At 48.7% G+C, this 19,240-nt stretch overlaps 13 protein-coding genes across 13 annotated transcripts; 3 read left to right on the forward strand and 10 right to left on the reverse strand.

Annotated features, from left to right (window-relative positions):
• Nucleotides 1-639: 639 nt before the first annotated feature.
• On the reverse strand, nt 640-1,647 carry EI90DRAFT_3285674 (uncharacterized protein; the record flags this gene model as incomplete). Its single annotated transcript, XM_039066979.1, has 4 exons — nt 1,618-1,647; nt 1,299-1,560; nt 886-1,239; nt 640-711 (listed from the first exon to the last, which is right to left on the reverse strand). The coding sequence occupies exons 2-4, from the start codon at nt 1,443-1,445 to the stop codon at nt 640-642; spliced, it is 573 nt and encodes a 190-aa protein (XP_038922537.1). The 5' UTR covers nt 1,446-1,560; nt 1,618-1,647.
• A 372-nt stretch (nt 1,648-2,019) lies between these two features.
• EI90DRAFT_3034597 (uncharacterized protein) lies at nt 2,020-2,757 on the reverse strand. Its single transcript, XM_039058549.1, has 3 exons — nt 2,628-2,757; nt 2,397-2,565; nt 2,020-2,345 (listed from the first exon to the last, which is right to left on the reverse strand). Exons 1-3 carry the CDS (start codon nt 2,667-2,669, stop codon nt 2,044-2,046), a joined length of 513 nt encoding a protein of 170 aa, XP_038922538.1. The 5' UTR covers nt 2,670-2,757; the 3' UTR covers nt 2,020-2,043.
• Nucleotides 2,758-2,996: 239 nt separating this feature from the next.
• On the reverse strand, nt 2,997-3,973 carry EI90DRAFT_1758727 (uncharacterized protein). Its single transcript, XM_039052148.1, has 4 exons — nt 3,748-3,973; nt 3,563-3,690; nt 3,376-3,500; nt 2,997-3,319 (listed from the first exon to the last, which is right to left on the reverse strand). Exons 1-4 carry the CDS (start codon nt 3,853-3,855, stop codon nt 3,264-3,266), a joined length of 417 nt encoding a protein of 138 aa, XP_038922539.1. The 5' UTR covers nt 3,856-3,973; the 3' UTR covers nt 2,997-3,263.
• A 2,040-nt stretch (nt 3,974-6,013) lies between these two features.
• EI90DRAFT_3034610 (uncharacterized protein) lies at nt 6,014-6,778 on the forward strand. The gene is made up of 2 exons (XM_039058550.1): nt 6,014-6,180; nt 6,290-6,778. The coding sequence occupies exon 2, from the start codon at nt 6,421-6,423 to the stop codon at nt 6,697-6,699; it is 279 nt and encodes a 92-aa protein (XP_038922540.1). The 5' UTR covers nt 6,014-6,180; nt 6,290-6,420; the 3' UTR covers nt 6,700-6,778.
• Nucleotides 6,779-7,196: 418 nt separating this feature from the next.
• EI90DRAFT_3034614 (uncharacterized protein) lies at nt 7,197-8,736 on the reverse strand. Its single transcript, XM_039058551.1, is given in 3 exon segments — nt 7,197-7,351; nt 7,365-7,493; nt 7,504-8,736. 1 exon segment carries the CDS (start codon nt 8,628-8,630, stop codon nt 7,509-7,511), a length of 1,122 nt encoding a protein of 373 aa, XP_038922541.1. The 5' UTR covers nt 8,631-8,736; the 3' UTR covers nt 7,197-7,351; nt 7,365-7,493; nt 7,504-7,508.
• Nucleotides 8,737-9,333: 597 nt separating this feature from the next.
• Nucleotides 9,334-10,782, reverse strand: EI90DRAFT_1759128 (uncharacterized protein). Its single transcript, XM_039052152.1, has 2 exons — nt 10,652-10,782; nt 9,334-10,603 (listed from the first exon to the last, which is right to left on the reverse strand). The coding sequence occupies exon 2, from the start codon at nt 10,529-10,531 to the stop codon at nt 9,611-9,613; it is 921 nt and encodes a 306-aa protein (XP_038922542.1). The 5' UTR covers nt 10,532-10,603; nt 10,652-10,782; the 3' UTR covers nt 9,334-9,610.
• EI90DRAFT_1759107 (uncharacterized protein) lies at nt 10,434-11,519 on the reverse strand. Its single transcript, XM_039052150.1, has 4 exons — nt 11,038-11,519; nt 10,840-10,979; nt 10,552-10,790; nt 10,434-10,496 (listed from the first exon to the last, which is right to left on the reverse strand). Exons 1-3 carry the CDS (start codon nt 11,332-11,334, stop codon nt 10,604-10,606), a joined length of 624 nt encoding a protein of 207 aa, XP_038922543.1. The 5' UTR covers nt 11,335-11,519; the 3' UTR covers nt 10,434-10,496; nt 10,552-10,603.
• Nucleotides 11,418-11,831, reverse strand: EI90DRAFT_1759126 (uncharacterized protein). The gene has a single exon (XM_039052151.1). It carries the CDS (start codon nt 11,737-11,739, stop codon nt 11,461-11,463), a length of 279 nt encoding a protein of 92 aa, XP_038922544.1. The 5' UTR covers nt 11,740-11,831; the 3' UTR covers nt 11,418-11,460.
• Nucleotides 11,832-13,474: 1,643 nt separating this feature from the next.
• Nucleotides 13,475-14,118, forward strand: EI90DRAFT_1758605 (uncharacterized protein). The gene is made up of 3 exons (XM_039052147.1): nt 13,475-13,598; nt 13,673-13,910; nt 13,974-14,118. Exons 1-3 carry the CDS (start codon nt 13,571-13,573, stop codon nt 14,080-14,082), a joined length of 375 nt encoding a protein of 124 aa, XP_038922545.1. The 5' UTR covers nt 13,475-13,570; the 3' UTR covers nt 14,083-14,118.
• Nucleotides 14,119-14,475: 357 nt separating this feature from the next.
• On the reverse strand, nt 14,476-16,564 carry EI90DRAFT_1759003 (uncharacterized protein). Its single transcript, XM_039052149.1, has 2 exons — nt 16,084-16,564; nt 14,476-16,034 (listed from the first exon to the last, which is right to left on the reverse strand). The coding sequence occupies exons 1-2, from the start codon at nt 16,156-16,158 to the stop codon at nt 14,724-14,726; spliced, it is 1,386 nt and encodes a 461-aa protein (XP_038922546.1). The 5' UTR covers nt 16,159-16,564; the 3' UTR covers nt 14,476-14,723.
• Nucleotides 16,084-16,854, reverse strand: EI90DRAFT_1759163 (uncharacterized protein). The gene has a single exon (XM_039052153.1). It carries the CDS (start codon nt 16,611-16,613, stop codon nt 16,152-16,154), a length of 462 nt encoding a protein of 153 aa, XP_038922547.1. The 5' UTR covers nt 16,614-16,854; the 3' UTR covers nt 16,084-16,151.
• Nucleotides 16,792-17,994, reverse strand: EI90DRAFT_1759224 (uncharacterized protein). Its single transcript, XM_039052155.1, has 3 exons — nt 17,982-17,994; nt 17,794-17,932; nt 16,792-17,735 (listed from the first exon to the last, which is right to left on the reverse strand). Exon 3 carries the CDS (start codon nt 17,640-17,642, stop codon nt 16,971-16,973), a length of 672 nt encoding a protein of 223 aa, XP_038922548.1. The 5' UTR covers nt 17,643-17,735; nt 17,794-17,932; nt 17,982-17,994; the 3' UTR covers nt 16,792-16,970.
• Nucleotides 17,978-19,140, forward strand: EI90DRAFT_1759167 (uncharacterized protein). Its single transcript, XM_039052154.1, has one exon. It carries the CDS (start codon nt 18,241-18,243, stop codon nt 18,856-18,858), a length of 618 nt encoding a protein of 205 aa, XP_038922549.1. The 5' UTR covers nt 17,978-18,240; the 3' UTR covers nt 18,859-19,140.
• Nucleotides 19,141-19,240: the final 100 nt, after the last annotated feature.

Below are 19,240 nucleotides of genomic sequence, written 5' to 3' on the forward strand. Positions count from 1 at the left end.
AATACGGGGGCTCCGAGGTTGGTGAGGGGGGAGCGGAGTTAGAACGGAGGGGTCGGAGAGCCCGGAAGTCGATGGCCGGGAATGGATATGACATGGGTCACTGAAAACTGGTTTAGGACACTCAAGGGAGTGTCTGCTGGGCTGTGGGTGGGGCTCCAGGTGGACTCTGACTGTTGGTCATCAGGGGAGATATCGCGCATCTCCATCTCGGCAACAAACACATTGCTCTCAGCAGCCTCAGAGCTGCAGGTCTCTTTTTCCTCCTCTCCTTGGGTGAGATCTATCTGTGTTATAGCACTGTTCCTCCCACTAGAGTTTGTGCTCAAGTTGTTCAGGAGGGCTGAGAGAATGGCCTGCCCAGATTCCTTGCCGGAAGTTGGAGGAGGGTTGAAAAAATCAAGGATTGTGCATTTCTTCCTGTCAATCCTTGTCCTTTTTCGCATCTCCTGGACCCTCCCACTAATAGTCCTCTTGATTGCTGCATCGCAGTACCGGCTGCACTCCAAGTGTACACCGTTTACTGTACCCACATGACCAACTACTGGCTGGGTCCTGAGCGTGACACAAAATTTTCAACCGGCGACTCAGTTTGATGCGTGACACCCAACCGGCCAGCCGGGCCCCAAAAGGGAGGCAGTGCTAATTTCGGGAAAATGGCTGAGCCTGATGAGGTTGCTTTGGCTCCCTCCGACCTTGGTCATGGAATGCGAGCTAGAAAAACACACAATTGGCTATTTTTCGTTTCGGAACATACCAATTACCCGAAAAAGGAAATTTGATATTGCCTTTGCATAGCCACAAGTGAATGAGCATTTTGGCGTGACATGGGACCATTTGACCGCTTGCCTCGTGTGACGCGTGACAGAGTCTTCAAATGAGCCTGACCTGCGAGCCCGCGTGACGCGTGACAGGTAGTTGGTCATGTTGGTACAGTATGGTGGTCCCAGCATATGTGACTTTGTTGCCCGGGATTTTTCCCTGGATATTGGCTAACTGAGCAAGCTGTTCCTCAGTATCGTGTAGGCACTGGGAAAATGCATTCTTTGAGGATATTGCTGGGTTGATTGTTTCATCAAGGTCTGTGTCACTGTCCGCATCACTGTTTGCACCATCATATGAGTTGGAATTGACATTAGCATCAGGCCAATCTGGAAGTACATCGTCCCCAACAGTCTGTGTGTGCTCTAGGGGGATTGTGTGGATTGACTCTGTAGTCGGAGATGGGTCTACATGTAATTTCTAGTAAAGAAACAAAAGTAATGAATCATGACCCAATAACAATATATGGTGAACCTTACCTTCTGAGAGTACTTTCCAAGGTTATTTGCTCGCTTACGCTTTTTCCCTAGAGGCATAATGTGCAATGTTGGAGGGGAAAGGGTGTGGGCGCTTACGTGCTTTCCCACTTCGGCCTCGGCAAATTCCGAATGAATTGATTTCGCCATTCCATGCACACCAAAATTTCACTACTGAATTTTCAATCGCGGTTCCCAAGTGACAAGCATTGAAAGAAGAACCACTTCCGGGCACAAAACAAAAAAGCCCCTCTCACTTCTCACTGAGTACAAATATCAAATTTTAGAAACCGGGAATGTCTTCTTTACTGCTACTCTACATAGTTCAGGCTGTAGCATTTGCTAGATCAAGTCGTGTCCAAAGTGAGAGGGTTAGTTCATTCTGGAATAGTTTGCATCCGTAAAGTGATGACTTGTGCACGTCACCAGTCTTACAACTCCCCCTAACATCGCAGGGCACATAGTTATCAGGACGTCCTCAGATTTTCCCACAGTCCATTTTTGGCAGCAAGCTGCATCACCAGGACGTCCCAGGACGTCCACATTGAAATAGGCCATTTAGGCCCTATTTGAAGCGTAAAAAACACCCCTTGATAGGGTGGGTTAATTGGCTGACTAGCCTGGGCGCGCGAATACTACTATGAAATGCAACCCCTGGCCCTGGATTACCAGTGAATCTGAGTGATGATCATTTCAAGCATACTTTTTTTTTTTTACAAAGACAAGCAAGTCTCGTGCATTTCTACTGCTAGCCGCTTCCGTCAGGTCCTTTACACCACTGGGATTGGCAAAAGGCCACATCAAAGACTACGCATGTCTTTGAGCCGTCCACATTGCACACCGTCCTCCGCCCAATGCCACCACCGTATTTAACAGGGAAGCACCATCCTCTTTGCCCGTCATCGCTGGACCACTCGTCAAGCCCGTCGGAAACCGTAATGTTACCACCGCAAGGTGCAGCCTTTATTACTGACCCTACTGGGATGCGCTGCTGGTAGAACTCGGACCTCGGTTCGGTTACTTTCACGCAAATGCCATCGCCGGGTGGGTCTGTTGGGAAACGTTGGTTAAAAGCAAATTTCATTTCGGGCTTCACTTCACCTTGGTTCGATGGGATCAAGGTCAGATCTGGTCCGCCCGATATGGGCTCCAAGTCGTAATTACCGGCGCAAATGGCCACAGCAAGGTGGAAATCAGCTGCGACAATAGGAAGTAGAGCGACTGGGATCAAGGCATTACAAAATCGCATTGTGACTTTGCTACTATTATACTGGCAGGTAATGAATGCGATGTGAGTAGCTCTGTGCGCGACGTGAATTAAGGAATACTAACCTCGCTATCAATCGGAACACTTGGAGGGCTGAGGGAACGCATCCTTCAGAGGCTATATAGGTTGTTCTGGTGTCTTCTCAGTCCTTGAAGAATGAAAAATAATCTTCCTTGCTCGGCCCACATGCGCTTGTGTCACGCTTGCATGGTGGGTCATTATTAGTAACTGTGCCGGAAGCTGATCATATATTATAGCACACATGCAACATTCCAGCCAAGCTGAGATATCCCCACAGTGCCCGCATGATTTGACAACCGCTTCGTCCAGTACCATAAGCGAAGGTTAACCACAATTGCAGGTCGGTTGGTGTTGCCATTCTTTTTATGGTCCCATTTTACCTCCAAATCATGGTTTTGTCTTCGGCGTATGTGTGTGGTTCGTTTTTCGTCAATCCATGGATCGAGGAGTCGGCATGGCGTGGGATCCGCATGATATTTTGCCATGGGCATGTTGATACAGTTGAAACCGTGGTAGGCCATAACTGAAATAACACATTACCCATAGAAATTTCTGTGAACTGGTACTGCCTAACCCATAAACCTGCCATCCCCCACAACGCATAACGTGCAGGGAAATTTTTATATTCGAATTTCGCGAAATTTGATCTGTGAGGTTGACATGTAAATATTGAAAGGTTATTACTTAATGGTTATTACGGTAACATTTATTAACTTTGGGAGAATGATGGGAGGGACTACATATCTCAGTCTCAGCTCGGCTGGAATGAAACTGGGGGAAAGGTGGCGGCACCATTAACCGACTCGTCTGCAAGTTTGCAACTGCGATGACCTTCGCCGATGGGGGATAAGGAAGCCATTGACAAATGCGGGCATGTTGGTGTCTCAGCTTCGGCTGGAATAACGTTTAATTTTTTACTACATGTGTGTAATGCATGTTTACGATTGGATGATGCCTGCCGACACAATTGATGACCCACCATGCCAGCGTGACACAAGCGCGTGCAGAGCAAGGGCTGCTAGGGAAGATTATTCTTAGGCTGAAAAGATGCTGGAACCTCCTATATAGCCTCTGAAGGATGCATTCCCCTCCCCTTTTCCCAGTCCGCTGAAGCGTTCAGCTTGGCAACAAGGTAGGTATTCCTTAATTCACATAGCTACTAACATTCATTTCCTGCCAGCATAATAGTAGCAAAGTCGCAATGCGATTCTGGAATGCCTTGATCGCAATCGCTCTAATTCCCATTGTCGCAGCTGATTTCCACGTTCTCATGGTCACGTGCGGAACGCTCAAAAACTCGGGGCCGGGCTTACCGGATATGCTTTTTCTCTCATCGAAAGGTGAAGTGAAGCCCGAAATGACATTTGCTTTAACCAATGTTAATTTTCCCAACAGCGGACCAGTGCGATAGTATCATCGAGGCAGGCAACTCCACTTCCTGGGACCCGAGGCGCATCCCCTTCGGGTCAGAACTAACGGCTGCACCTTGCGGTAGTAACGTTACGGTTTCATATCGGCTTGATAGTTGGAGCAGCCAAGATGGACGGAACGGAAAGTGTTTCCCTGTTACATACGGTGGCTACCCTGGGGAGTCGATGTGGTGCGGACTGGACGACAATACCGAGACAACATGCTTCGCCTCCGATATAGTCTTTTGCGAGTCCTCGGATGACCATTGTGTCAATTAGTAATCTTCGACATCGATCTGAGAAGTATTCAAAATTCCTTGTGTTCGTGTTCGCGAAAAAATACGTTTTTGAAAAAATGATCATTTTCAATCCCCAACAAGCTTTATCATTCGTGTAGTATCCTTATATATATACCCTTTCCATGTTTCGCTGTGTACTTCACACCGCTCCCTAATTAATTTTATCACCGTTCTGGGACAGGGAGAGCCATGAAAGAGAGAAGAGTGAACGTGTGAACCTTTTGTAGAGGATAGACTGGAGGGTGTCGAGGTTGGGGGACAGTTGTAGCGTCTAAACCCGACAATGGGGATGGCTTATTCCTGGTGCCGGAGTGCTCCACTTGATGTCATCATGAGCAACCAGTTGGGGTTACGTATACTAGGCAAGCCGCCAGTGGCGCCACAATATATAACGCCACTACTGCCTTCCGAGGAACCCGGCATTCCGTTTAGGCTTCGGCGCTAATATATCAGGTTCTACTATTGCTAAGATAAGCGCTGCGTTCGATTCATTGGACAAGTTTTAATTCATGTTGATCAATTCTCGAAGATCGACACAACTGGATTGTTTGAACCAAGGGCCAGGCATTGCATGGCCACAAAGCGAAGCGAGGCTTAATTACTGTTCTTCCTCACTAGAGTGAATTTTCGATGGGAAAGGACGATCAGTTGCAGCGGAAGGGTCTGCAGGGCAGCGCATCATTTAAAGGTGCACGCCACAACACCTCGTAGTAATCCCCGGATGCATAGCCATATGCAACCCGAGGCGGCGACAATTCGTGGTAGAAGTGCTGTCCGGCCCAGGCTCTGGGTCATAGTACGTGATAACATAGTGCTGGTTACCGTAGAGCGCCCCTCTCCCAAGGAGGGACAAGTAGGTTACAACGTGATGATGCTTAGTGGGGAGGATTATTTGAGTCTATTGGATCATAACGGATTGGGAATAGCGGCAAGAATCTGACTTGAATGGACGAAACAAGAGAGGCAGCTGCGTATGGCCACCGATCGACTTGGGCTCCGTCTCGAGCAATTTTGTGCCAGGGAGAATTATGGAGACGTGTAATTAAGGCAGGTGCGGGCTCACGTCGTGTCTGGATCCTTGGACGGGATCGGGCATAGACCGTCAATCATAGTTCGACGTTCTCTACCCGCACGTACGATTCCCGGCTACATTCTGCATCAATCTCAAAAGTGACATGAATGAATCTCCCTCGCCACAATCGCAAGCGAGAGAGGACTTGAGAAAGAGGGATCACACCTCAGGGGGGAAAAAGAACAGGAGGACCAAGGGAGGCGCTGAACTGGGCTAAGTCGGCAGATCCTGAATGAGATCAATTTGACCAAGGAATAGGTTCAAAACTGTCTAGTTCGAACTGACAAGTGCTGAGCGAGCTGGGCAAGATAGGATGATGATGATATGCTGTGCACTAACGTGTTGCAATGATTGGTTGAGCAAGGGAAGTTGGGAGACGTAGATATGGGCACGAATATTCCCTAGGGAGTGTAAGAAGAACTTTTGATGCATGTACATGGGGTGGTAAGGCGGAGCGCGTCGGAGTCGGTGGAAGCAATCACAAATTATGTAATCACGAATTGACTCACCCAACTGCGTTCTCTCCACACACCACGCATGCTTGTACTGGGAATGATAGACTCGGTCATTTTTCAGTTTCATCCACTCCGCGCCTGTTGCCCTGATGGATCAGTGACCTCTTCCGTATGCAGTCTCTTATCCCCCGTGGTTTGCTCCGCAGTGCAACTCATCCGAAACCCCCGGTTGCCTTTGACACGAGTTATTTTCGCCCCCCTGGACGTCTTCCACTCGGAACGACTGACTGTACTAGTATAGGATGGCAGATCCTTATTCTAGTATGAATGTGATGGAGGAGAAACTGCGTTTGTCAGAATAGGTCAGTGGTAGGTCTAACTCATACCGGGCATATCTAATTTTGGTGGCTTTGCTCTGGTTATCTCCTTCACTTTCCCCAACCTAACCACCCCAAAATCCGGGGAAAATAGAGGTGCAGTTGAAATGCGTTCCCATTCGCAATACACCAACTCACCTACCTATCACCACTTACACAATTTGACGACTACTCTCAACTTCGCCCGGAAGCACCTAAGATGCCTCTTTCGATGACCCTTCCGAAATGTCATTCTATGGATTACGGCTTGACGTATCGGATTCTCTTAGCGTACATCGCTTACCCTTCAAGTTGATTGTTTGCGTAGCTATTCACATCGTTGCTCGACGCACTAAGGGCCATTTCATATTTCCACGCCGCTGCACTCCGATCTGCTGGAGGAGCAAGTCTTGCCGGCGCACGGACCCCCGCATCCTGCCGCTTGACCACGTCACCCTTTTATTCCATAATTACCTGATTCCTATTATGTTTTGTTTACTACAAATACTGTACATAAGTGAATGACTAGCTAAGAGCTCCTTGTTGAAATTCTTGTTTCTTGATACGCTGTGGACCGACCATTGAATACAACGGACTATATTTCTTGCGCACAGACATTTCCTTGTAGGATTGCCCGATGCTACCGACCATGTTGATGGACGCAGTCGAGGATGGCTTAAAAGCCGCCTCGCGCAATTTTTCCCTCTTCTCTCCTCAGTTCACGTTGGAACTGAGGTGAGATATCTATCTCTTTGTGCCCTGTATGTCTTTCTGATGATTGTACATACTACCCTAGCGACTAGGTGATTATCAATCTTATTAGTTCACGTACTTGGAACTGAGCGCTTATACGCGACTAGTTCATAATTCAAATACTCCTTTAGCACCTGCACTTTCATTCTCTCCATCCAACGATCCTCCGCTGAGACTTCCGTCCCGTGCCTTTCGACTGGTTCCACCTCCATCTCAGATGTGCAATCGCCAGTAGAAAAAAAAAACACCGGTGATACAACGGATGTCAATGTTATCTCGGTCAGCCGCTTGAACACGTGTGCATCCGGAGCAAGTCCACTGAATCTTTATTTGAAAGGCTATCCACTAGGAGTGGTTTGAGCGCTTCGCTTCCTGCACTCCACAGGATACCAGAGGTCGTTGTCGCCAATATCGTAGTATTAATTACCGGACCTAGCACTACGGGTAATATCGGGCATAGTACATGAAATACACTTCATGGACCGCTTACAATCCTAAACAGCGTTGCGGCGCAAAAGTCGTCAAGTGTATGTACTTCCAAGGAGTGATGAGTAAGCAATGACGGGCACAACTGGGAAATGCTAAATGACTTGGCTAATATCGACCACAATTGGGGCCCTTGCCTGACCCTGGAGCAGAAATCGTGTCCCATCCCTGCTTGACTGAGGGCGGAAGAGGCACAGAGAATCGTATGGCACTTGATCGCCATACCAGGCTTGCCGGGAATCAATCGGTCCATAATCCCTTGGAAGCTCGAGTTCTGCTCTGCCATTGAGCCACATTGATCCGTAGGGTTCGATTAATGGGGTCCTTGTTGCGGCAGGCAAACGGAGAAGCTCAATCCTTTGTTCCGAGTTGCTTGGCGAGAGGTCGTAAAATGGGCGCTTGATCCAGGACTCATCGGAGTCATGCCCTGCATCCACCTCAGAATGGTGTGCGTAGGCCGTGCCACTTTCTGATGAGGGAAGAGTGGCTCGAGCGAATATAGGGTCAGGGATGACATATGAGTGAGTTGGAGGGACGGTGGGATTGATGATCCAACGATAGAAGTCCGTCACCCGATAAACCGCGATGCACTCGCATGATTCCGTCGACCAAGTAACAGCCTGGGTCTCATCAAAAGCACCAACATATCGTGCCCCCGGAGAGAAACCAAGCGTCCGACGGTTCGGAATGCCATCTGACACCTTATTATCAGATTGAGAAGATGGAGAGATAGGAGGAGAGGCGAGACGCTGAATGGATGGACGCCCAAAAACAGATATGAGCATCATGCTGTCGTACCAAGGGTTGTCGGGACTTCGTGGGACTCGTACAACAAATAATCCATCATCCGAGACTGCGGTTCCAGCAGGATAGGAACCAGTGGGAAGAGTGCCAAGATTCACAGGGGCCATGCCATCACCGAGGATCGTTACATTCCCATCATTATCCTCAGTGGCGACTTGGCAACTGCCGTGGACAAATTCGATCCAGGCTGGTAAATTGGCTGAATGGCGCTGTAATCGGCAGATGGTGTGCTGGTGCTCGATATCGGCCACTTCGATGATCCCGCTGCCAAATCCGAGTGCAATATAGTGACCATTGAGGGAGAGTGCAGCGCATGTCACGATGCCATTGCGAACATTAGGTTCGTGAAATTCAGCTTCGTAATTGATTGCCTCGTTGACCACCTCTGGTAGTTCCTTCAACGTTGCCTGCATGATCTCTTGGGCGCTGAGCAAATCCTCGCTTAATGGAATGGTGCCACCAGAGAACTCGCCAAAAGCGGAGAAGATCCGGACAGGATCGGCGAGATGTCCATATTGTTTGTAAAGGGATGACGAGGGTAAGGCAAAAGGGAGTGCCGATCGATAGAGATGCCATGGTTCATTCGCAGCAGTGAAAGCTACCTCATCTAAACCTCTCAGAAGTTGGATCGAACTGTAATCCTATGTATCAAAAATGACATCAGACACGCTTCAGATGAATGGTTCATACTTACATTGAACTGAAGGAACTCGTCAGGAAATAAAGTACCGTTCTGATGTAGTGAAAACATAAAAATGTTTTGCAAGTGCATGAAAGTCAAGACGTATTTTTGCGTAATGAAGGAATTAAACTCGTTCTGCAATTCATTGGACTGCTGTGAAAACAGTTGCAAAGGGTCCAAGTGCCGGTTAAGAATTCAATACCATAGTAGAAGCACCTACGATAATCCTTTTTTTTCGTCATAAATTCCCTCCATATTCTTTCATCTCCTAAAGGGGATTCGTAGGTATTCCGAATGCATCTTGCTTGCAATAATTGTTGAAGAGTCGAAGGAGCGGCAATCCAAGGAAGTACCCTTTCATATCATCGATGAAGAATACTTTGTCCTTGTCATCGCCAATTGGTTCCCCTGTGATGAATTCCTTAGCTGTCGCATGATAGAATTGATGTCCTCTGTGTTCCCAAGGGATCATCGATGATGGAGCTAATTGGTTCCAATGTTGCACGGATCTCATCTTCACCAATCTTGAAATGCTGTGATATAACAGAGATGTTCATCGGATGATGCGCCGCAACAATCGTGCCAACCACTAAGCGATACATCTTGACTACATCTGGGTGTATGTCAGATGGATCCGGCATATAGGCTTGTCGAAGTATCCGCAAGTATTCCTCCTTGAGGTTGGCAGGTGGTTGGTGTGGTTGGTGAGGTTTAGGAACTCCCGGAACACCGACTGTAAGGAGCGGCCACGCCGTGTCTGCAGGCCGATATCGCGAACTCGGATAGACGCAATAATAGGTAACCCCCGACAAGCCCGAACAAAATCATCGAGTTGCCACTCCGTTGGTCTCCATGAAGATTATTGATGACGTGCTGAAGGCCATCCTCAACCATACGCCGCACCGTGTAGAAACCTTCATCGTTCATGATCCTGTCCAGATCTTCACACGGTACGACGTGACCCTTGTTTCGAGCCGTTGACCAGGCTGAAATAACTCCTGGCTCGGGACGACAACTAACTAGTACAGAAAACGCCGAGGGCAGCTCCTCAAGAGAAACGACTAGCCTCACCAAGGACCTGAGCGTCTCCTGATCCCCGCACTCATCTAGACCATCCAAGATGATGAAGAAGCGTTGGTCCTTGCCCGAAGAAAATATGTCCTTCAGATCGCGCATTGGCTCGATCATTAGAGTATTGATTTGTTTTTCTGGAGGGGCATCCTGAACGAACATCATATCCGATTGCCGAAGGCGTCTAATAAGAGACAATTTAAAGTCCTCATTGAAGGAGGCAAGTTGGCAGGCGAGGGTAGAGGGGAACAGTTCGATAGAATCCAAGCCTGTTCCTGTCCGGTTCTTATCCCAAAAGAATGACGCTGCCAGAGTACCCTGCTCCTTAAGAGTGGATGCGATACTCATGGATATCGCAGTCTTTCCCGTTCCAGGAGATCCTCGTAGCCAGACGAATCGGTTCTCAGCTTCATTCAGGAGCCTCAATAAGGATTCGCGAACCCTCTCTTGCGTGTGGGTAGGCACTCTGATTTGCTTTCTACATGAATATGCTCGGCTGGGGCTCGCTTGAGTTTGGATATCTCGGCTAGAAGAATCAGTGATTGGGCAATCCATAAGCATGTACACAACTTAGCACATACATTGAACTGATGTATGCTCGGTACGAAGCAGAATTAAAGTTAGTGATCTCAGCTATGGTGAGTCAGAATCCGACCATAAGAAACTCTCGAGTATGCCGACCTCATATCGATGAGTAGCATCATTCAGGCAATTCTTCATATTGGTTATTTGCTGCGTCATATCGGATGCTTGAAGTCGCTTTGTCTGGCCTTTTTCTTTTTGGACCAATTCGATGCCTTCCACTTGTTCTTGCAATGCCCTACTCGAGAATGAGTGAACACGAAAAGAGAAGATGAGATACTACGTACACGCAAATTTCCTGCACTAAGCTCCTAATCTCAGGTGGGACTTCTTCAGTCCACTTCCGGAGAGGCTCAAGCACCGAGTCGTGTGTTTTCTGAATCACCTCATACAGCCAGTTGAGATCCTCGGCGTTGCTGCTGATATTCTACATGCAAACAGGCATGAGAAGTGACCATGGTCACGATCATCAGCGATTCACAAACCTCATAAATTTGAATCCATCTCAGAATCATACTTGGGATCTGATCGAGATTTGCGATGGAAGAAAACTTGAGATTAGCGACTGCAGTTTCAAGGATGAGTTTGATGGCGCCGATGATGGTTTTCTTCCGATCGTCATCAATCCAACGATGTGCCGATTCCGCTGACGCAGATAAAGTAACCGGAACTGATGATTCGATATCTGTAGGTGCATGTTGCGTGCCGATGCTTGCGCTGTCAGGAGGTGCCCGAGGCTCCGAACCCCGGTCAGCACCACTGGAGAACCGAAGAGCCGACATGCTAGGGCTCCCAGGACGTGATCCAACTGAACTATTATGATCTCTGCGTACTAATCTGTCACTTGCAGATGGGAAAGGGATGAGTCTGGCGCCGGGAACAGAGGGCCCGCGTCTTAGAACGTTGGTTCAATTCACTCGTAGCCCAGGTGGAGAATAGAGGGATATAACTGATGTACATATTGCGCTGGAAGCGCACATATTTATACAGGGCCATAATACTGCCAGGCGCAACACATACACGGGCGCTTGTTCGAATCCTCCACACGCCTCCACATAATTCCCGGATGTCTCCGGTGACTCGTCCAGTGCAGTTGCAACACCGCCCATTAGGAGGCTCAGAAGAGGGCTGTGAGTCGCCAAACCGCGCGAGACGAGGTATTGGTTGAATCCAAGGTGTCTGCACATGGTGCAGGCATGGCAATTACAGAGGGGTGCGTCACATCATATATGTAAACCCGAGGCTCCTCGCCATTAAGTAGTGGACATAACAGGAAAAGCAGTGTTTGAACTGCACCAGAAGCTAAGTAAGCGATGAGCTGGGTTCTCGATAGCAATCGACCTGCAAATCAATCATTCACCTCTTCCCAGGATTAACACGCACGTACGTGCCAGCTGCCAGCTGGGCTGTATGACTGGGCAAGCCACCGCGCCACGTGAATTATATGCATTCCAGACTGCGGCGTTAATTCATCACGCTCTATTAGTGGTGTTATTAACATGAGTGCTATATTAGCACACCGCTCCGATTCATGCAGAAGATTAACATCAACTTCCTGGAACATCATAGTCAAGAAGTAGTGGCGCAATGTTTCGGTGCGTAGGGCTAGGACCATCCTTCATTACAGCTACGTTCTTATGTACTGCCAGCAAGACTTTTGGCCAGAGGAAAGCATGTCGCCAGGGTTTCATCGTTCGATGAGCACCACTTCGTAGTTAGCACCCAGTTGTGTAGTTAATAAGTAGTACCTGAACGCGGGGCCGAACAACCCCGCAGGGGCGAAATTCCACCACGCTGTCGCAATAGGATAAGATTCGATGCAGTGAAATCCAAATCGTAAAGATGGTAACAGCGGTAACAGCCTAACTGGAATGGACTGAAGTAAGGTAGCTGCCCTCGACGACCAATCGACTTGGGCTTCGTCCTCGGCAATTCGCTTGCCCGGTTTGAACTTATCGTCAAGATGGATTGCAGAGGCTTTCAGTCAAGGCAAGCACTAGCCCACCAGGACTCTCGAACAGGGGTAGGCATGGTCTGCCTGTAAAAGGATTGCGAATGTTTCTAATGAACGAGTTTCTCACTATAGAAAGACAGACAAGTAGAATCAAACGCCAGCGCAGCAGCGACTGCAAGCGATGAAATAGGAGCATCGCCCATGCCCCAACTAGTGCCCTTTCCAATTTCCACGCGTACAAATCCCTTTAATCGACATTCCTTAGGTCCGAATCGAGTCAAACCATCAAGTCTGTCATCTGCTTTACCCAACACCAACTGCGCATGCAAATTCCGTGCTCCCAAATGGCTGAAGATGCTCCGAAAATAGGAAAACGCTAGCGGATATTAGAACCACGTAGGAAGTCCACGACCAAGTAGTCATCAATGATGTGGTCGCCTCAGAATGTTAGTCGCAGATTATGGCCATAGACTCCCGACGCACATCCTGTGGGAAATGGTACAGGAAGCGCGAGTTGCATGTATTTGGCTGTATTAAGGTGCCCAGAAAGTGCAAGGATGGTAGGGAGACGGATGATAGAATCGGCAGCGACATGCTTCTGATCAAGTTGAGATTGCACCTAGAACCGGACGTGCGGCAACGATCGCTCTATCCATGAAGATGGTTGTACACATAGGTTGCGAAGCTGATCCATGAGCAAGGAGGCTGGGAATAAAAAACAGTTGCCCAAATGTCTAAACTTGAATCTCCCCCACCCGTGATTGGGAACAAGAAGAAAGTAGCCAAGCAACGGGTTCAAAATTGTCTGCTTCGAGCTGCGACAGGCCGGGTTGCCAGACGATCAAGACGGGATGTTGGGGGGATCACTGGATCCAAGCATCCCAGTGCGGACTAACGTGAGTGATAAGGGAAACAGAAGTTGAAATTGACATGCTAATCGGGGGGTGGCGTTACCAATTGATTACATAATCTCAACTTCGCTGGCCTCGGACAACGTCCACCGGAGCCCTTCTCGGTTGTCGAAGCGTGAAAAGAAGTTGATTCACCCAGGGTAAAACCATAACATGGTGGTGTTGGAGGAACAACTTCGAAGTCTGTAATTACTATTATTTGCGTTGTCCTTCCTAATCAAGAGTCTAACACTCTTGTCCAACCGCCCTCTCCAGGTGTTTTAACCCTCAAAGTCTTCGTCGGCGATCGACATCCATCCTCCTCTGCGTACAGTGATGCCTCGTTCAGGCCTTTACACATTGGCTGGATGACATTCATTGGACTTTGGGGCCGCCCATTACCGTCTAAAAGTACACACCTATCTTGGCTAAACTTGTCGCACCCTTGTCGCACCACTTCATCCTCTCCACAACTGCCCGAAAAAGCGCTGTTCCTAGTCTGTGGCCTAGACCCGTACGTGCCGTCACTTGATGAGTTTGCGTACATCATCGCGACGTTCTTATGGACCTACCCCAGGATGATGAATGCTATCGCTGGTCCCCGTGCACGGGATCTCACATTAAGCCAAATGCGAGGCGCATTAGGGCGCTTGGATTCACAGCTGGCCCAAGTTAGAAAGCTTTGAAGCTAAATCCTATCTGTATGTCATCGTTCGGGTTGGGTTGGCATGTATGGAAGATTCGATGCCAGCACATATCATACTTTTCGTGAAAATGAGGGGAATATGAGCTTTGCTTTCTCAAAAACAAACAAGCAGGATAAGTATCTCCAAAAACTTCCTGCACCGGCCTGGGGGATTTTGCCACTACTCAGCTGACACGCATCATACGAAAGCTCAGTCCGAACTATCCATGGCCCTCCCTCCGATTTGATTGTCATCTTAAGAGCAATGGTGGTTTCTAGCCCCGAACTTGGCATACTGCCATATTTGCGGTAGTTGAGAGCTTCACCAATTTATCGCGCTTCCTCCGGCGCCCTTATCTCTACGGATGGAACCCTAATATAAACCAGTCGTCACTTGGCGAAAAAAGCTTATACGCGCAATGAATAACGCGACAGTCCAGTCACAATGTTAAGATAAAGTTGCTCTAATAATACAACTTGGAAGGATTGATATCATGCGTCGAGTTAGGTGTGTTTATGAGTGTCCAAGCAATAAACAGCATGGGAACCGTAACGAAGACCGAGCAAACACCGTATCCTAAATAGGGCAAAAGTCACCAAGCCTATCGCTAGGAGTGTGACGAGTGGGCAATAACGAGCGCACTAAACAACTTGGCTAATATCTACGACAATTGGGGCCCGTAACTCTCCCTGCACTAGAAATCGAGTACCATCCCTGCTGTACTGGGGGCGGTAAAGCTTCAGAGGATCATATGGCACTCGATGACCGTACCAGACTTTCCGAGAATAATCAATCGGACCATAGGCCCGTGGGAGTACGAGTTCTTCTCTGCCATTGAGCCACACTGATCTGTAGGTACCAATCAATGGGGTTCTCATTGCGGCAGGCAAACGGCCAGGCTCGACCCCTTTGCTTGGTGAGAGATCGTAAAATGGGCGCTTGATCCAGGACTCATCAAAGTCATGCCCCGGCGCACAAGCTGTGTCCCCTTCTGCCAAGGGAAGAGTGGCTCGAGTGAATGTAGGATCGGGGATGAGATATGTGTGTGTTGGAGGGACGTTAGGATTAATCATCCAATGTTCGAAGTTTGTCACCCGATAACCCGCAATGCACTGGTATGATTCCGTTGACCAGGTAACGGCCTGGGACCCATCAAAAGCACCAACATAACGTGCTCCTGGAGAAAAACCAAGCGTCCGACGGTGTGGAATGACTAAACCCTCATGAGAAGGCGGGGAGAAAGGAGGAGAGGCGAGAGGCTGAACGGATGGAACCTCCGAGACAGATATGAGCGCCATGTTGGCATGCCAGGGGTTGTGGAGATTTCGCGGGACTCGTACAACAAATAATCCATCATCTGAGACCGCGGTTCCAGCTGGATATGGACCAGTGGGAAGAGTGCCGAGGTCCACAGGGGCCATACCAGCACTGAGGACTGTTACATTCCCTTTCCTATCCTCAGTGACGACTCGATGACTGCCATGGACAAATTCGATCCAGGCCGGGAGATTGGCTGGATCGCGCTGCAATCGGCAGATCGTGCACTGGTGGTCGATATCGGCCACTTCGATGATTCCGCTGCCAAATCCGAGTGCAACATAGTGACCATCGAGGGATAGTGCGGCGCACGTCACAGTGCCATTGCGAACATCGGGTTTTTGGAATTTGTAATTGATTGCCTTGCGTCCTGCCTCTGGTGGTTCGCCCAAAGTTGCCTGCATGACCTCCTGGGCCCTAAGCGAATCCTCGCTCAATGGAATGGTGCCACCAGAGAACTCGCCAAAAGCGGAGAAAATCCGGACAGGATCAGAGAGATGATCATATTGTTTGTAAATGGACGAGGAGGGTTGGGCGAAAGGAAGCTCCGATCGATAGAAATGCCATGGCAGTTCATTCACAGCAGTGTAAGCTAGCTCATTTAGACCTCTCAGGAGGTCGACTGAATCGTGATTCTATCAAAAATGCCATCAGACAAGCGTCAGATGAATAGTTGACACTTACATTGAATCGAAGTAATTCGTCAGGACATAAAGGCCCAAACTGAGAATGGCTTTGCAAGTGCACGAAAGTCAACATGTATTTTTGTGTGAAGGAATTAAACTCGTTCTGCAATTCATTGGACTCTTGTGAAAAAAGTTGCGAGGGTCCAAGTGCCGGAATAAGTAATCAACAACATAGGAGCAGCGCCTGCGATGGTCTGCCTTTTTCACCATAAATTCCTTCCATATTCTTTTATCTCCTAAAGGGGGATTGGTAGGTATTCCAAATGCATCCTGCTCGCAATAATTGTTGAAGAGTCGAAGGAGCGGTAATCCAAGGAAATACCCTTTCACATCATTGATGAAGAATACTTTATCCTTCTCATCGCCAATTGGTCCCCCCATGATGAATTCTTTTGCCGTTGCGTGATATAAGGTGACTTTCGCTGTGTTCTCTGAGGGAAGATTGACGATTGAGCTGATTGGTTCCAATGTCGCACGGATCTCGCCTTCCCCAATCTTGAAAAGCTGTGACATAAAAGAGACGTTCATCGGCGCGACCGCTGCAACAATCGCACCAACCACTAGGCAATACTTTTGGCTACATCTGGATGAATGTCGGATGACACCGACATATAGCTTGTCGAAGTATCCGCAAGTACTCCCAGTTGAGGTTGGCAGGTGTATCGGTGAGGGTCAGCAACTCCCGGAACACCGACTGTAAGGTGCGGCCACGCTGCGTCTGCAGGACGACATCGCGAACCCGGATAGACGCCATTACAGGTAGCCCCTGGCAAGCCCGAGCGAAAGCGTCAAGTTCCTTCTTGTCTGGTTTCCACGAATATTTGTCAAAAGGGGGCTGAAGGCCTTCTTCCACCATACGATGGACTGTCTGGAAAGCTTCTTCCGCTACAACCTTGTCCAAATCTTCACATTGTATGTCATGACCCTTTCCCAAGCTTTATCCCAAGCTGAAATGACTCCTGGCTCAGGACGACAACTAACTAAGATAGAAAATATTGGTGGTAACTCCTCAAAGGCAAGCACCAGTTCCATTAGGGCCCCGAGTCTCTCCTGATCCCCGCACTCATCAAGGCCATCTAGGATGATAACGATGCGATCCTTTCCCGAAGACCATATGTCACGCATCGGCTCAATCATCAGTGTATTGATTTGGGTTTCCAGAGGGAGATCCTGAACAAAGACCAAATCCGGTTGCCGAAGGCGTCTGACAAGCGACAATTTGAAGTCCTCATTGAAGGATGCAAGTTGGCAAGCAAGGGTAGAGGGGAACAGTTCGATAGAATCCAAGCCTTTTCCTGCCTGGTTCTTATCCCAGAAGAATGACGCAGCCAGCACACCCTGCTTCTTAAGAGTGGATGCAACACTCATAGATATCGCAGTCTTCCCTGTCCCAGGAGATCCCCGTAGCCAAACAAATCGATTCCCGGCTTCCTTCAGATGCTTGAGCAGGGATTCTTGAATCTTATCCCGCATGCCTGGTAGGCATTCTGATTTGCTTTTTACATAAATGTGCTCGGCCGGGGCTCGCTTGAGTTTCGATATCTCGGCTAGGGGCATGAGTGACTAGGAAATCCATAGGTATCTACGCAGACACGTACATTGAACCGATGTGTACCCGGTACGAAGCATGATTAAAGTCAATGATCTTAGCTGTGGCAGACATGGTAAGTCGGGATCCAGCCATTCAAAAAATCTCGAGTATGCAAACCTCGAATCGATGGATAGCATTATTTAGATAGTTCTTCATATCAGTTATTTGCTCTGTTATATCAGGCGCTTGAATGGTCCTCTTGATAACATGCCTTTTCTGGATTAATTCAATGTTCTCTAGTTGTGTTTGCAATGCGCTACGAAGAGAATGAATGGATGCAAACGAGAGGAAAATAAGACCCGTACACGCAGAATTCCTGCACTAGGGTCTTTAGCTCAGGAGGAGTTTCTCCAGTCCATTTCTGGAGGGGCTCAACCACCGATTCTTGTGCTTGCTGAACCACAATGCATAACTGGTTAAGTTCCTCAGTGTTACCACTGACATTCTACATGTATGCAACATGTATGGTGAGGTGATCAAGATCAAGATCACCCAGACGATTCACAAACCTCATAGATTTGAATAAATCTAAGAAGCGTGTTTGGTATCTGATCAAGATTAGCGATGGGAGCGAACTTGAGGCCAGCAGCCGCAGTTTCGAGAAGTAGTTTGGTGGTGTCGATGATTGTTTCCTTCAAATCGCCATCAGATTTACGATGCACTGATTTCGCTGGCACTGATGAAGTAGCTGTGACTGACGATCCAAGTTCTTGTTGCATGTGGACGCTCGGGTCGTCGTTGCCAATGGCAAGTGCACTGCCCATCACTCGTGGGAAATTGGTATTGGGAGGGGACAGCGATGGCCGTGAGTCGTTCGTAGATGTCTGGACGGAAGCAGTTGGCATGGAATGTTTGGATTGGGATGTGCTTGATTGGTTTCGACGACTGGGAGCGGGACGGGGACTTCTCCGAAATGGCCTGAGTAGCTTGTCTCGGAAAGATGTTCGTTGCTCCGTGGTATCATCCTGCAAGACGCCACTAGAAAGTAGAAGGGCGGGCGCTGTAGTAAAGGCGCCAGAATGCAGCCCTGCGGGGCTGCCGTGGTCTTTGTCGTTCGTTCTGTCATGTGCGGTGGCAGGCCCGATGATCTCGTTCTTGGAGGCAGGCGGAGTTGAGACCTGCGACAGAGCATCAGGAGGCTCGGAAGGGTGCTGTGGCTTCTTGAACCGGGAGGAGATTTAGGATCACCGGGCATGATGTTGGTGTGGCTAGCGATCAGAACGGCGTGTGTTAAAGAAGACGTTTGGAAACAGGCCGCCCAGCTACTCTCACATTATATATACATGTTAACTGGCGACTGCTCCTCGTGGACGTAACGGGTAAAAAGTAGACCGCCGATGGAAATTAGCGAATCCTTCCTTGCTTCGAAACGACCACGCACGTGCACGCCTGGCTGCCCCATAAATAGCGTAAAGGGTTAAGCTACTCAGTAGAGGAGTGCACCAAGTCCAAAGGCAACAATACGCACTCGAATACAAACCCTAGCCATCTTGTGTAGTGATTCATGCACATAACGGTGAGCCCTCAGCCTGGACCACGCATACACAAAGGAGCGTGAGGCAAA

The sequence above is a fragment of the Cantharellus anzutake genome (assembly GCF_015039405.1).
Source record: "Cantharellus anzutake strain C23 chromosome Unknown EI90scaffold_4, whole genome shotgun sequence".
Lineage (NCBI taxonomy): Eukaryota > Fungi > Basidiomycota > Agaricomycetes > Cantharellales > Hydnaceae > Cantharellus > Cantharellus anzutake.

Bases quoted from the DNA above. Each gene is read 5' to 3' on its own strand.
- EI90DRAFT_3034597 (XM_039058549.1), bottom strand. From the start codon at position 2,669: ATGCGTTCCCTCAGCCCTCCAAGTGTTCCGATTGATAGCGAG. The intron at 2,566-2,627 runs GTTAGTATTCCT...ATTACCTGCCAG, and splicing joins GTGTTCCGATTGATAGCGAG to TATAATAGTAGCAAAGTCAC. The intron at 2,346-2,396 runs GTGAAGTGAAGC...GTTTCCCAACAG, and splicing joins CTTGATCCCATCGAACCAAG to ACCCACCCGGCGATGGCATT.
- EI90DRAFT_1758727 (XM_039052148.1), bottom strand. From the start codon at position 3,855: ATGAGAACGTGGAAATCAGCTGCGACAATGGGAATTAGAGCGATTGCG. The intron at 3,691-3,747 runs GTTAGTAGCTAT...TGAACGCTTCAG, and splicing joins TATGCTGGCAGGAAATGAAT to CGGACTGGGAAAAGGGGAGG. The intron at 3,501-3,562 runs GTGGGTCATCAA...ACACACATGTAG, and splicing joins GCTTGTGTCACGCTGGCATG to TAAAAAATTAAACGTTATTC.
- EI90DRAFT_3034610 (XM_039058550.1), top strand. From the start codon at position 6,421: ATGTCATTCTATGGATTACGGCTTGACGTATCGGATTCTCTTAGCGTA.
- EI90DRAFT_3034614 (XM_039058551.1), bottom strand. From the start codon at position 8,630: ATGCAGGCAACGTTGAAGGAACTACCAGAGGTGGTCAACGAGGCAATC.
- EI90DRAFT_1759128 (XM_039052152.1), bottom strand. From the start codon at position 10,531: ATGCTTATGGATTGCCCAATCACTGATTCTTCTAGCCGAGATATCCAA.
- EI90DRAFT_1759107 (XM_039052150.1), bottom strand. From the start codon at position 11,334: ATGTCGGCTCTTCGGTTCTCCAGTGGTGCTGACCGGGGTTCGGAGCCT. The intron at 10,980-11,037 runs GTTTGTGAATCG...GTTTGCATGTAG, and splicing joins GATGGATTCAAATTTATGAG to AATATCAGCAGCAACGCCGA. The intron at 10,791-10,839 runs GTACGTAGTATC...ATTCTCGAGTAG, and splicing joins TTAGTGCAGGAAATTTGCGT to GGCATTGCAAGAACAAGTGG.
- EI90DRAFT_1759126 (XM_039052151.1), bottom strand. From the start codon at position 11,739: ATGTGCAGACACCTTGGATTCAACCAATACCTCGTCTCGCGCGGTTTG.
- EI90DRAFT_1758605 (XM_039052147.1), top strand. From the start codon at position 13,571: ATGGTGGTGTTGGAGGAACAACTTCGAA. The intron at 13,599-13,672 runs GTCTGTAATTAC...CGCCCTCTCCAG, and splicing joins GTTGGAGGAACAACTTCGAA to GTGTTTTAACCCTCAAAGTC. The intron at 13,911-13,973 runs GTACGTGCCGTC...GACCTACCCCAG, and splicing joins CTAGTCTGTGGCCTAGACCC to GATGATGAATGCTATCGCTG.
- EI90DRAFT_1759003 (XM_039052149.1), bottom strand. From the start codon at position 16,158: ATGTTGACTTTCGTGCACTTGCAAAGCCATTCTCAGTTTGGGCCTTTA. The intron at 16,035-16,083 runs GTAAGTGTCAAC...CATTTTTGATAG, and splicing joins ACGAATTACTTCGATTCAAT to AATCACGATTCAGTCGACCT.
- EI90DRAFT_1759163 (XM_039052153.1), bottom strand. From the start codon at position 16,613: ATGAACGTCTCTTTTATGTCACAGCTTTTCAAGATTGGGGAAGGCGAG.
- EI90DRAFT_1759224 (XM_039052155.1), bottom strand. From the start codon at position 17,642: ATGCCCCTAGCCGAGATATCGAAACTCAAGCGAGCCCCGGCCGAGCAC.
- EI90DRAFT_1759167 (XM_039052154.1), top strand. From the start codon at position 18,241: ATGGGAGCGAACTTGAGGCCAGCAGCCGCAGTTTCGAGAAGTAGTTTG.